The sequence below is a fragment of the Ornithorhynchus anatinus genome, chromosome X5 (genome assembly GCF_004115215.2).
Source record: "Ornithorhynchus anatinus isolate Pmale09 chromosome X5, mOrnAna1.pri.v4, whole genome shotgun sequence".
NCBI lineage: Eukaryota > Metazoa > Chordata > Mammalia > Monotremata > Ornithorhynchidae > Ornithorhynchus > Ornithorhynchus anatinus.
The window spans coordinates 3,419,592-3,433,742 of record NC_041753.1 but is presented as its reverse complement, the minus strand read 5'-3'; the positions used below and the strand labels follow the sequence as shown (position 1 = coordinate 3,433,742).

Genomic DNA, 14,151 nt, shown 5'->3' with positions numbered 1-14,151 from the left:
GGTCAGCTGTGTGACTGTGGGCGAGTCACTTCACTTCTCTGGGCCTCAGTTACCTCATCTGGAAAATGGGGATGAAGACCGTGAGCCTCACGAGGGACAACCTGATGACCCTGTATCTACCCCAGCGCTTAGAACAGTGTTCGGCACATAGTAAGCGCTTAACAAACGCCCACACTATTATTAGTATTTACGATAGGGCCTCCGTGGAGCCTGAGGTCTGGGGGGGCTCAGGACGTCAGGTTACTGTGTTCAGAGCACTGTAATAAGCGCTGAGGAGGGTCCGATATAACAATCAACAGGCACGGTCCCTGCCCGCAGTGAGTTTACAGTCTAGAGAGCATGTGCGTTGGAGGTCCCCTTCCACTTTCCACGCACATGCTCCAAGTTCTGACCTTTGGAGCCAGGATGACCCCTTGCTTCCCTTCTTCAGCCCCGGTGATGGCTTGGACTCCCCCCACCACCGAACCCCCAGCCCACACCTGAGTCTGAGGAATTGCCCCCCGCCTCCCCTCCCCACCCCCCCACTGGCTACTTCTTTACCTCCACCATGGTGGGCTTTCTTCCGCAGGCAAGTCAGCCCACTTCCAGCCTCCGGTCCTCACCATCTACGCCCAGGTGCAGAGGGCTCCTGTAAGTGCCCCCCACCCCCCGCCCCCACTGCGACCACCCACTCCCAAGGAGGGGACCAGCGTCACCCCGCAGCCCCAACAGTTGTTGGGGGGACGAGGGGACGCCCTGAGATTCCCAAACCTTGATCTGTGTTGGGCGAATAATAATAATAATAATGAGAATAAGAGTAATAATAGTGGTATTTGTTAAGCACTTACTATGTGCCAAGCAGTGTTCTAAGCGCTGGGGTAGATACAAGGTAATAAAGTTGCCCCACGTGGGGCGCACACTCTTCACCCCCATTTTACAGAGGAGGGAACTGAGGCACAGAGAAGTTAAGGGACTTGCCTAAGGTCACACACCAGACGAGTGGTGAGGCCGGGATTAGAACCCACATCCTCCGACTCCCAAGCCCGGGCTCTTTCCACAAAGGAATGAGAAGAAGGAAGCAGCGTGGCTTAGTGGCAAGGGCCCGGGCTTGGGACTCAGAGGTCGCGGGTTCTAATCCCGACTCCACCACTTATCAGCTCTGCGACTTTGGGCAGGTGATTTCACTTCTCTGTGCTTCAGTTACCTCACCCGGAAAAGGGGGATTAAGACCGTGAGTCCCACGTGGGACAACTTGATTACCCTGTACCTACCCCAGCGCTTAGAACAGTATGCGGCACATAGTAAGCGCTTAACAAACATCATTAAATAAATAATAAGTAATTCCTCTTCATCCCATCCTTTTCCGAAGCCCTCCAAAGGGGGGGAGGTGGGCAGCGGGGGGGAGGGGGGCCCCGGCTCAGCTCTGGGGGAGGCCGTGAGAGGAGGGTCTCCTCCAGCTTCGACTTTTCCGCGCAGTCCAAGAAGAAGCCAGAGTCCCCCATGGAAAAGGACCCGTGTTCTACCATCTACGTGGCCGCCACCGACGTGCAGCCCTCCGGGCCCCCGCCCCCGCCCCACACCCAGGTATGGGACCCCCCGCCCCCACCCGCCAAAATCCCCCACCTTCCCGGATGGAGCTGTGGGGGTGGAGGCCGTTCCCACCGATCCGGTTCCTTTCCCTCGGGGCTGCATTCGAACTCGGTGCCCAGGGGTGGGGCACTGAGGTGAGGGTCAGAACTGCAGGGGCTTGGGGAGGGAGGGATGGGAATCCCAGGGGACCCCACCTCAAACAGCCCCCAGTTGCATCCCAGCCCCTCCGGGTCTTGTCACGGGTCCGAGAGCCAACACGCGAACTCCGCGAGCCGCTCCGTCCCTCATCCCATCAATCAGTCAGTGATATTTATTGAGCACTTACATGCGCGAAACGCCGTACTAAGCGCTCGGAAGAGGATAACACGACAGAATTAGCGGGCAGATTCCTTCCTCCCTGCCCCTCCCTCCCGCCCACCCCTCCTTCCCCAAGGCCCTTCCTGCTGCCGCCTCCGGGAAGCCCTCCCGGATGGATCCCGCCTGCCCTTCCCCTGCCACTCCCTCCCACCCGTCCTTCCCCAAGGCCCTTCCCGCTCCTGCCTCCGGGAAGCCTTCCCTGAGTGACGTCTCCTCCTTCTCCCCCTGTCATTCCCTCCCACCCTCCCTGACCTTCCGCCGCCACCCCCGGGAAGCCTTCCCGGCTCGATCCCACTCCCGCCCGCCCACGCCGTCCGGCTCAGTCGAGACTGGGGAGAGCGAGGGAGGGGATTAACTCCCCTCCCACCCACCCCCAACTCGAGCAGGTCCCTCCTGCATCCTCCCCCCGTCCCTCCCCGGCTCACAGATCCTTCCTGTCCCCTTTGTCGCCCCCCCGTCCCTTCCAGAGCTGCAGCCCCATGACGGTTTACGCCAGCGTGACGCACCCGGCCAGCTGACCCCCGCTCCGACCCGGGGAATCCGCAGGAGGGCCTACGTGACCTCGTGAACTTTGACCCCAACCCCCAGGGTCCCGCCACCACCGCCCTGCCCCTCTGGGGGCTCTCCCCGTTCCCAGCAAGCGACCCTACCCACCCCTCGTAGTCCTCCGGAGGCGAGCACGCCCCTCCACGACCACCCGTGGGGCGCCCGGGCGCTGTGCCCGTTTTACAGACGGGGAAGACCGAGGCCCGGGGCCCGCTGAGGACCTCGCCCATCCTGCCCGGAGACACTTGGGACCCCGGCGGGGCGGAGGGGGTCGGAGCCTCCCCTCCGGCTCCCCCACCCCCCACCCCAGTGTATCCCAGAGACACCGGCGCCGTGGGGCGACGAGCCGCCAAGAAGGGAATGGGAATTGGAACCCAGGATCCACGCCCCAACGCTCCCTCTCTCGGCCTCGGTGTTCCCGCTCGTGAAATGGGAGGAGTAACTGCCCCGGCAGCAACCCATCAAGGGATGGGTCATGGGGCGGGACCTCTGGAGGTTGGGGGGATTTCGGAGGGGCGTCGCTCGCGGGGGGCGGGGGGGGTGCGGCCAGAGCTCAGATGGGGTAAAGTCCCTGTCCGTCCCCCTGGGGTCCCCCCTCCGTCTATGAGGGAGGGGCGGCGGGGAGCTGGCCCCCACTATACAGAGGAAGAAGGGAAGGCCCAGAAGGGGGAGGTGATTTCCCCGAGGACACACAGCAGGAAAGTGGCCTAGGGGGATTAGAATCCGGATCCCCTGACTCAGAGCTCTCTCCACTAGGCCGCCCTACCCCCTGACCGGAGCGCCCACGTTGCCGGCGTAGAGGTAGAGGCCGGCACATGGGGCGGGGCCCCGGCGGGTAGCGGAGAGACCCTTCGGGTCTTCCCCCCACCTCCAGCCACCTCCCCCCCTAACCTCCCCCAGATCATCACCATCCCCGCCATCGCTACCTCCGGTACCGGGAATTTTGAAGCACTTACATCACGAGATCGTACTTCACGGGGCGGAGGGGGAAATCGGGGGAAGCCCAGGAGAGGAGAAAAAAACCAGAATAACGATAATAAATAACAAATTGGGGTATTTGTTAAGAACTGACTATATGCCGTGCACCGTGGTAGGTGATAATAAGGATAACTGTGGTATTTGTTAAGCGCTTACTAAGGCACTGTTCTAAGCGCTGGGGTAGATCCAAGATAATCGGGTCGAACCGGTCCCTGTCCCACATGGGGCTCACCGTCTCAATTCTCATTTTACGGACGAGGGAACTGAGGCCCAGAGAAGTGACTTGTTCAAGGTCACACGGCAGACAAGTGGAGAAGCAGAGATTAGAACCCAGGTCCTTCTGCCTACCGGGCCTGGGCTCTGTCCACTAGGCGATTCCTCCTTCTCAAGCTAATCAGCTACAAGTTAATCGGGTTGGACGCAGTCCCTGTCCCACATGGGACTCATGGCCTTAATCCCCATTGTACAGATGAGGGAACCGAGGCCCAGAGAAGTGAAACGACTTGCCCAAGATCACACAGCAGAAGACTGGCAGAGTCGGGATTAGAACCCAGGTCCCCCTGACTCCCAGGCCCTGGCTCTAGCCACTCGACCACCCCGTACTTATGCCACGTGGACGACTTGAAAAGGGAGGGAAGGGAAATCGGGAAGCAGAGAAAAGAGGAACGAGAATAATAATAATAAAAGTGGTATCTGTTAAATACTTACTCTATGCCAAGCACTGTACTAAGCGCTGGGGTAGATGCAAGATAATCGGGTCCTCCATGCCCTCACAGTAGGCGGGAGCACAGGTATTGAATCCACATCGGGCAGATGAGGAAACTGAGGCCCGGAGAAGTTAAGTGACTTGCCCTCACACGGTAGGTAAGTAGAAAAGTCAGAATTAGAACCCAGGTCCTCTGACTCCCAGGCCCCTGCTCCTTCCATTAGGCCATGCTGCTTCTCTGATAATAAAAATAATAACGATAACGACCTTTGTTGATTGCTGACTCCGGGCCACCGAGGTAAGCGTTGGGATAGATACACGATAATCGGATATCGGATCAGACACAGTCAATCAATCGACGTCATTTATTGAGCGCTTACGGTGTGAGGAGCACCGTACTAAGCGGTTGGGAGAGTACAAGACAACACAGCTGGTAGACATGTTCCCTGCCCACATTCATTCAAACGTATTTATTGAGCGCTTACTGTGTGCAAAGCACTGTACTAAGCGCTTTGGGGAGTACAATATAACAACGAACAGACACATTCCCTGCCCACAACGAGTTCATAGCCTTGGACCTTACAGTCTAGAATCAATCAATCCGTCAGTCGACCAGTGATATTTACTGAGCACCTACTGTGTGCAGAGCACTGTACTAAGCGCTTGGGAGGGTTCAATACAACAGAACCGGTAGACAGGTTCCCTGCCCACGTGGAGCTTACAGTCTAGAAGCAATCAATCAACCGTATTTACTGAGCGCTTACTGTGTGCCGAGCACTGTAATAATAGTCATTATTATTATTATAGTATATGTTAAGCGCTTCAGCGCTTAGGAGAGTTCAACACAACAGAACTGGTCGACACGTTCCCTGCGCACAAGTAGCTTCCAATGTAGAATCAATCGATCAGTGGCATTTATTGAGCGCTCACGGTGTGCAGAACACTGTGCTACGCGCTTGGGAGAGTGGGCCACGACGGTAATATAGAAGACACCCCTAACCCATCCCTTCTCTCCAGAGAAATTGATTTAGTCCAGTGGCCTGAAACTTGCCTTGTCGGAGTTCTGCGGAGGCGTATCCCTGATCCCGTCCATCCTTCCGTCTGTCCATCCTCTCGTCCCAACCTCCCGAGGCCCGCTCGGAGCCCGGCGCCCGGAGGAGGCCGAGCCAGGTTCTTGGAACAGATGAGGAAAAGGGGACCGTGATTTTCCCGTCAGCCCTTCCCTCGCCCCCTCCCCAGGCCTCCTGGCCTCCCTCCCCCCCTCCACCTTTTGTAGAGCAGCTTGGATTTCGCTCGGGTTTCGAGTTCTCTTCTGACAGGGATCCAACCGCGGCAGGGGTAAAGAGAGGGAACTGAGATTGCTCCCGGGTTCTGGGCTAGGAAAATCCCGAGGCTTCCCGAGAATTGGAAGAATGAGAGTCCCGGGGGCGTCGGGGGGTGGGGGGGAGAGGGACCCTGGTGCCTGGATTCGGGTGGGAATTTTTGCCGCCTCCTGGAAATGAACCTGAACCACATTAAGGACTAGGGAATCAAACACGGCCTAATGGCTAGAACCCGTTGTTAGGTAGGGATTATCTCTATTTGTTGCCGAATTGTACTTTCCAAGCGCTTAGTACAGTGCTCTGCACACAGTAAGCGCTCAATAAATACGATTAATGACACAGCCCGGTCCTGGGAGTCCGACGGATCTGGGTTCTAATCCCGCTCTGTCTCTTATCTGCTTGGGAGATTAGCTTCACTTCTCTGGGCCTCAGTTCTCTCACCTGTAAACTGGGAATTAAGCCTGACAGCCCCTTGTGGGAGAGGGACGGTGTCCAACCTGATTAGGTTGTACCCACCCTAGCGCTCAGTACGGTGCCTGGCACCTAAAAGTGCTTAATAGATACCATATAAAAAAGGGGGACTCGCCCCTTGGCTTTCTGTTTCACTGAGGGGAGAAGGTCCAGGGTGAAGGTGCTTCTGGGCCTGGATTGGGGGCCACCAAGGGGGTATTTGTAGCCTCATGATGATGGGGAATGGGCAGAGTGGTACGTGGTAAGCGCTTACTATGTGTCAAGCACTGTACCGAGCGCTGGGGCCAATCCAAGGTAATCGGGTCCCACGAGGAAAACGGGTAGTGAATTGCCATTTTGCAGATGAGGGAACTGAGGCACAAAGAATAATCATAATAATAATGGTATTTTTATGAGCTCTGATCCCAGCTGTGCCACTTATCTGCCGTGTGACCTTGGGCTAGTCATTTCACTTCTCTGTGCCTCAGTTCCCTCATCTGTAAAATGGGGATTGAGACTGAGCTCCACAAGGAAAAGGGACTGTGTCCAACCCGATTTGCTTGTAACCACCCCAGCGCTTAGTACAGTGCCTGGCACATAGTAAGCGCTCCACAAATACCACAATTATTATCGTTGTTATTATTATCATTACAGATGAGGTGACGGAGGGCCAGAGAAGTGAAATGACTTGTTCAAAGTCACGCAGCATACACGGGGCAGAGTCAGGATAAGAACCCAGGTCCTCTGACTCCCAGGTCCGGGCTCTAACCACTAGACCATGCTGCTTCTCTGGGCCACTAGGCCCTGCTGTTGGGGGTAATTCCGCTTGGGTTTCTGAGAGACTCACGGTGCCTTTTCATCCAGTTTTCACTGATCTCTTCCCTTTCCCCTCCAGACTGGGCTTCGGACGCTGGAACATTGTTTCAGTGCTAGGGACCACAGTTCTTGCATCACACCGGTATCCATGGCAACCAAGCATCCCCGGGTCACAGTGGATCTTCCCGCCCCTCGGGGGCATTGTCGGGCTGGGAGCAGGATTGAAGGGGAATCTTCCCAGTGGGGATCAACTTCTTTTTTTATATATATTCTTTGTTAATAAAATGATTTTCAGTTAATCAATTTCGTTAATCCAAGATATTTATTGAATTCTTCTAATGTGCGGGGCACTGTACGAAGCACTTGGGAGAGCACAATATAATTGACAGATATGTTCCCCGCCCATAAGGAGTTAGCTCTTACTGTGTCCCAGGCACTGTACTAAGCGCTAGGGTACTTAGACACAGTCCCTGTCACACATAGACAAAGGCAAACACAGTCTTAATCCTCATTTTACAGATGAGGGAACTGAGGCCCAGAGAAATGAAGTGACTTGCCCAAGGTCACACAGCAGACAAGTGAGGGAGCCGGGCTTAGAACCAAGTCCTTCTGACTCCCAGGCCCGGGCTCTAGCCACTAAGCCACACTGCTTTGCAATCCACGGATCTCACAGTCCATTTTATCCCCATTTTACGGATGAGGAAACCAAGTCCCAGAGAAGTTAAACGACTTGCCCTGAGTCGCCACAACAATCCACAGAAACAGATCTCCCGTCTCCAAGGCCTACGTTCCGTCCCCTAGTCCAAACGTACCGATTTTTGCAAATGATAATCGCACTGCTATATGAATGTCTGTCTCCTCATCTAAAAGTGTGTCTACCAACTCTGCTGCCCTGGATTCTCCCAAACGCTTAGTACAGTACTCCGCAAACGGGAAGCATTCCATAAATACCATCAATTGCACTTGGCTTAGTGCTAGACAGTCAGAAGGACTAGCCTCTGCCACTTGTCTCCTGGTGACCTTGGGTGAGTCACTTCTCTTCTCTGGGCCTCAGTTCCCTCATCTGTAAAAGGGGGATTAAGACTGTGCGCCCCACGAGGGACAGGGACCGTGTCCGACCTGATTTGTTTGAACGCTCGCCCTCAGATCCGACATAAAATGACTCTCCTCTCCTTCAAAGCGCTATTGAGGGCACATCTCCTCCAAGAGGCCTTCCCAGACTAAGCCCCTCCATTCCTCTTCTCTCTCTCCCTTCTGCTTCACCCCGACTTGCTCCCTCTGTTCTTCCCCCCTCCCAACCCCCCAACACTTACGTCCATAATGTCATTTATCGATTTCTATTACTATCTGTCTCCCGTTCTAGACCTTCAGCTCGTTGTGGGCAGGGAATGTATCCGTTTACTGTCGCTATGTCCCCCAAGCCCTCAGTACAGCGCCCTGCACACCGCAAACGCTCAATAAATACCACTGAATGAATGAATGAATCTCCTCCAGCGCTTAGTACAGTGCCTGGCTCATAGTAAGCTCCAAAAAGATCCCACTGTGATTATTTTTATTACTGGGGTGAGAGGATGAGGTCGATTTCCAGGCTCCGACCCGGTCGGGTTTTCCCTGGATTCAGTCAGCTCCTGGTCCTCCCACGGGCCCCAGCTTGGCTTCCTCCATCTGCCTCCCCCTCCCCTTCCTTCCTGGGGTGGGGGACCCCCCACCCCCCACCCCCCAGCCCCCACACACTGTGGCCTCCACAGGAGGGCGCCAGGCTACCTGAGCCCTTGGCTGCCCTCCCCCCCGCACCCCATCTGACCGGTGGCATGGCCGGGCGTATCTCCACGAAGCCACTGCCGGAGCCTGCTGGACTCGGAGGGTCCTTGCCCTGGGGATCTTCGCCCCGGCCCCTCTCCGCTCCCCTACCTGCTCGGCGTCAAATGCCGCCACCTGTCCAGCCGGAATGTGGTCCAGACTCTCTCTCCCCCGTGCCTTCTGGAGGTCTCGGGCAAGCCCGTCTACACCGGATCCCCCAAAACGCCATTGAGTTGGGCTTAATCCGCCTCTGCTCTCTCTGTTTCTCCCCGTCTCTGTCTTGTTTCACCCGTCCGTCTTGTTTTCTTTAGGTTTCCGCGTCTTTCTGCTCTGCTTCCTCTTTTTTCTTTCTCCCCTCTTCATGTTGTTTTCTCTTCCTGTCTCTATTGCTCCTCTCGCCGTCTCCCTCCCTCGTTCTTTGTCCCCCTCTTTTATTCTCTTTTTCTCAGTGGTTCTCCCTCTTTCTCTCTCATTCTATATCTCCTCTCCCTTTTCTGTATCTTCTTCAATCTCCCCCTCTCTCTGTGTCTCTCCCTTTCTCATTCATTTCCTTTTTTACTCTCTTTCTCGGTCTCTCCCTCTTTCTCATTCCGTCTCCCCTTTTTCTGTATCTTCTTCAATCTCTCCCTCTCCCTCTCTCATCCTGTCTCCCTATTATCTCTGTCTCTTCCTCAGTCTCTCTTCTCTTTCTCTCTCCTCTCTCATTCCGTCTCCCTCTCTTTTTTCTGCCTCATCCTCAGTCTCTCTCTACCTCCCTCTGCCTCTCTCCCTCTCTCATTCTCCATCTCCCTCTTTTTTCCTGTCTCTTCCTCAGCCTCTCTCCCCCTTCTGCCTCCCTCTCATTTTTTCTCTCTCTCGTCCTTGGACTCTCTCTCTTTCCTTTTCTCATCCTGCTTCTCCCTCCACCGACTACCTCCATCTCCCCTGTCCCTTTTCCTTCTTGTGAGCCTGGAAATGTCTTGAGGGCAAAAGCCTTGATTCTTACCTCCACTCTGCTCTCCCAGAGGCCTAGGACAGTGCTCCGGATAGGGTCAGGTGTTCAATCAGTACCCCAGATGGATGGCAGGATAGCCTGACGTGGACCTCTCCCTCTCTAAGCCCTCCCCTAAAGTTGTTAGAGTATGTTGGCACTCCTACCAGAGGAGGGAGAAAGCTAGAAGGGAGGAGACAGAAGTGGGTGTTTTTTTTTCTGCTGGGCCTTGCGGGGGGGGGGGGGTGGGTGGGCTCAGAGGAAACGAAGCACCAGCCCACAAGAGAATACTCGGCCTTCAGAAAGCGCTCAGTAAAGAGTCCTGATTGATTGATCGATCGACCATCTCCTCCCCACCTCACGCTGCGGTTTCCAGAGCCACCTGGCCACCGAGGAGATGTCTCCGCTCAGCCTTTGGCTCATAGCTATCTGGCTCCTGGCCCTGAAACCACGCTCAGGTAAACCCCCCGCCTCACACCTCCACCGGCCCCTCCCCAGGAACCCATCTCGACCCCTCTGTCTCTGTTCGCCCCCTTTATCCTCCTCTCCCTCAAGCCCACCGCGCTGACTTCCATAACCGTCCTTTATTTTTTCAGCTTTTTGTCCGTCTCGCCTTCTAGCCTGTAAACATGTTTGCTAACTCTGTTGTGTTGAACTCTCCTAAGCGCTCAGTACAGTGCTCTGCACACGGTAGGCGCTCAATAGATACGAACGAGTGAATGAGCACCCGTCATTTACAAAGCACCGTGCTGTGTGTCTGTGAAGTAGCAATAGCCTGCAAAACGCTGTATTTCCGTGTTTACGTTTAGCAGAAACAGTATTTATTAAGCACCTACTGTTTCTTTCCTTCATTCAATCGTATTTATTGAGCGCTTAATGTGTGCAGAGCACTGTACTAAGCAGCGTGGCTGAGTGGAAAGAGCCCAGGCTTGGGAATCAGAGGTCATGGGTTCAAGTCCCGGCTCTGCCACTTGTCAGCTACTGTAGGGAAGTCACTTCACTTCTCTGTGCCTCAGTTACCTCATCTGTAAAATGGGGATTAATTGTGAACCCCAGAGGGGACAACCTGATTACCCTGTATCTATCCCAGCGCTTAGAACAGTGCTCTGCACAGAGTAAGCGCTTAACAAATACCAACATCATTATTATTATGAATATTAGGGAGGGTACAATTCAGCAACAGAGACAATCTGCAACAAGCTCACAGTCTAGAAGGGAGGAGACAGACATCGAAACAAGTAAACAGGCATCGGTAGCAATATCATAAATAGAATTATAGATTCTATAATCATCGTTAATAAAAATTAATAGAATTATAATGATAAATGTATGCATATTTACAAAAGCACTGTGAGGTGGGGGAGGCGTAAAGCGAAGGGAGGGAGTCGGGGCGATGGGGAGGGGAGAGGGAAGACTACTGTTTGCGAAGCGCTGTGCTACGGTTGTCTGTGTGTAGCAGAAGCGGCGTGGTTCAGTAGAAAGAGCCCGGGTTTAGGAGTCAGAGATCATGGGTTCTAATCCCGACTCCTCCACCTGTCAGCTGTGTGACTTTGGGCAAATCACATCACTTCTCTGGACCTCGGTGACCGCATCTGTAAAATGGGGATGAAGACTGTGAGTCCCCCCCCCCGGGACAACCTGTTTACCTTGTATCTACCCCAGCGCTGAGAACAGCGCTTGGCACATAGTAAGCGCTTAACAAATGCCAAGGTTATTAGTATAATTAGCTTACTGTGTGCAAAACACTGTACAAACCACTGTGCGTGTGTGTCTGTGGTTGTGTGTAATAGCAACAGTATTTATTAGGTGTTTATTGTTAGCGAAACCCCTTACTAAGTTCTCCGGCTCCTTGTGTATTGGAAATGGGATTGAATACGCACCTGCTACTTGCTAAGCACTGTGCTAAGCACTGTGCCTGGGGTCCCTTCTTATATCCCAATCAATCAGTGCCGTTTCCTGTGTGCAGAGCACTGTACTGAGCGCTGGGGAGAGCAAAGAGCAGCTCCTCTGGTTGCTCTGAGAGCCGTCAGTGTTTCGATGCAGCAGAGAGAGACCCGCTCTCTGAAGATCGGTCAATCGGTATTCACCGAGCTCTGTCTGGGTACAGAACACTGTGCTAAGCGCTTGGGAGAGGATAATAGAGAAGCAGCAGTGGTTTAGTGGAAAAAGCCCGGGCTTGGGAGTCGGAGATCACGGATTCTAATCCCGGCTCTGCCACGTATCAACCGTGTGACCTTGGGCAAGTCACTTAACTTCTCTGGACCTCAGTGACCTCAACTGTAAAATGGGAACTAGGACCGTGAGTCCTACGTGGGGCAACCTGATTACCTTGTATCTACCCCAGCGCTTAGAACAGTGTTTGGCACATAATATTTGTTAAGCGCTTACTATGTGCCAAGCACTGTTCTAAGCTCTGAGCACAGTTCTAAGCGCTTAACAAATACCATTGTTATTATTATAGAGAGGCATATTTCCTGACCACGCCAAGTCTGAAAGGTCTTGGTGAGGGACCATCACCGAGGAGGGACTGTCCCCACGGGGGGGGGGGGGGGTTGAGGGGGAGCGGAGGGAAAATATGGGGGGTCGGACGTGATTCAGAACTAGAAATGAAAATATCGCCCTGGAACTTTCCAAAACACCCCCAGCCGACCCCTAATCCCTACTAACCGCCGACCTCTCACCCACGTCCTGCCTCTGGCCTGGAATGACCTCCCTCTCCATATCGGACAGAGAGTGATTCTCCCCACCTTCAGAGCCTATTGAAGGCCCATCTCCTCCAAGAGGCCTTCCTTGCCTAAACCCTCCTTTCCTCTTCTGCGTCCCCCTGACTTGCTCCCTTTATTCCGACTCTGCCATTTGTCAGCTGTGTGACTGTGGGCAAGTCACTTAACTTCTCTGTGCCTCAGTAACCTCATCTGTAAAATGGGGATTAACTGTCAGCCTCACGTGGGACAACCTCATGACCCTGTATCTACCCCAGCGCGCTTAACAAATACCAACATTATTATTATTATTTATTCATCCCTCTCCCACCCCCATCTCTTATGTCCATCTCTGTCATTTCTTTATTTCTATTCATGTCTGTCTCCCCCTCTAGACGTAAGCTCACTGTGGGCGGGGAATATGTCTGTTTATTGTTAAATTGGACTCTCCCATGTGCTTAGTACGGTGTTCCTCGTCCAGTTCGCGCTCAATAAATACGACTGAGCGAATGAGCAGTTGACTGAAGACTCCACTCCCCCAAGGCAGAAGAACCAACCGACATCATGGTATTTACTGAGCGCTCGCTCTGGACGGGGCACTGGACGGGGCGCTTAGGTGAGGCCAGTACAAGAGAGATTTGAGTGTTTTGGTTTTTTAAAGGCATCCGGTAAGCACTCCATCTAAACTAATCAGGTTGGGCACAGTCCACGTCCCACACGGGGCTCCCGTTCTTAATCCCCATTTTACAGATGAGGAAAATGAGGCCCGGAGAAGGGAATTGACTTGTCCAAGGTCACACAGCAGACCAAGGACAAGTCAGGTCCTTCTGACTCCCAGGCCTGGGCTCTATCCACTAGGCTACACTACTTCTTAAGGAAATTGACACGTTCCCCGCCCACAGAGAGCTTACCCTTTCCATCTCTCTTACTTTGCTTCCAAGATCTCAAAGCACTTATGCCACTCCCCAAGGAGAAGGATTCGGGGGGCTGGGGAGGGGCGTCTCCCCGGATCGTGCCAGAGGCCGCTTGAGTTTCTGGATCCGTTATGTGCTCTGACCCTCCTACCCCAGTGGGATCGGTCTCTCTCCCTGTCTGGCTAAAAACGATTTTTTCGTTTCTTCTTTTTGCTTCTTTCTTTGATGTTTCCCCAAGTAAACTGACGTGAAGAAGTGTGCTAAACTCTGGGGGGCGAAGACAGTCGTGAGCTCTCTGTGGGCGGGGAATGTGTCTTTTTATTGTTATATCGTACTCTCCCAAGCGCTTAGTCCAGTGCTGTGCACACAGTAAACGCTTTATAAATACGAATGAGTGAATGAATTCAGGTCAGATCCAAGCCGTGTCCCAAGCGGGGCCCACGGTCTAAGATGAATCAATCGATGATATTTATTGGGCGCTCACTGTGCGCAGGGCGCTGTGCTAAGCGCTTGGGAGAGTACGAGGCAACAGAGCTGGCAGACACGTTACCTGCCCGCAACGAGCTTACAGTCTAGTTGGGGAGACATTCGTTAAAACGAATTATGGACTTCCTTTGGGGCTGAGGGTGTGATGAATATCCTCATCAGTGGTGTTTATTGAGCACTTTCACTGTGCAGAGCACTCTGATACTAATAATAATTATGGTATTTGTTAAGTGCTTACTCTGTACAAAGCAGTGTACTAAGCGCTGGAGAGGATAGAAGCAAATCGGGTTGGACACAGTCCCTGCCTCACGTGGGGCTCCCAGTTTACAGATGAGGTCACTGAGGCGCAGAGAAGTTAAGTGATTTGTCCAAGGTCACCCAGCAGACCTGTGCCAGCGTCGGGATTAGAACCCATGACCTTCCACTACGCCACGCTGGGGGAGTTTAGTGCAACAGAGATGTTAGATTTGTCCATGGGGCGCTTTTAAGGGGAGACAGATGTAAAATGAATTCTGGACATACGTACTTTGGGGCT

At 53.7% G+C, this 14,151-nt stretch overlaps 2 protein-coding genes and 1 long non-coding RNA gene across 4 annotated transcripts in view; 2 read left to right on the top strand and 1 right to left on the bottom strand.

Annotated features, from left to right (window-relative positions):
* LOC103166193 (signaling lymphocytic activation molecule-like) overlaps window positions 1-2,976 on the top strand; it is a 29,759-nt gene extending 26,783 nt beyond the window's left edge. Inside the window, exons 5-7 of one of the 2 annotated variants that reach the window (XM_029056293.2) lie at window positions 569-630; window positions 1,456-1,563; window positions 2,394-2,976. In XM_029056293.2, the coding sequence (XP_028912126.1) occupies window positions 569-630; window positions 1,456-1,563; window positions 2,394-2,444 (221 nt within the window). In that variant the 3' untranslated portion in view covers window positions 2,445-2,976. The remainder of the gene's footprint in view (window positions 1-568; window positions 631-1,455; window positions 1,564-2,393) is intronic. The other variant, XM_029056294.2, reaches the window with a different exon arrangement.
* Window positions 2,977-5,049: 2,073 nt separating this feature from the next.
* On the bottom strand, window positions 5,050-9,661 carry LOC114808223. Its single transcript, XR_003756069.1, has 3 exons — window positions 9,530-9,661; window positions 6,776-7,015; window positions 5,050-5,329 (listed from the first exon to the last, which is right to left on the bottom strand). It is a non-coding gene; the product is annotated as an uncharacterized LOC114808223 (long non-coding RNA).
* Window positions 9,662-9,772: 111 nt separating this feature from the next.
* The window catches only part of LOC103166817, a 41,395-nt gene continuing 37,016 nt past the window's right edge, over window positions 9,773-14,151 (top strand). Inside the window, exon 1 of the mRNA XM_039910863.1 lies at window positions 9,773-9,972. Within this exon, the coding sequence (XP_039766797.1) occupies window positions 9,912-9,972 (61 nt within the window). The 5' untranslated portion in view covers window positions 9,773-9,911. The remainder of the gene's footprint in view (window positions 9,973-14,151) is intronic.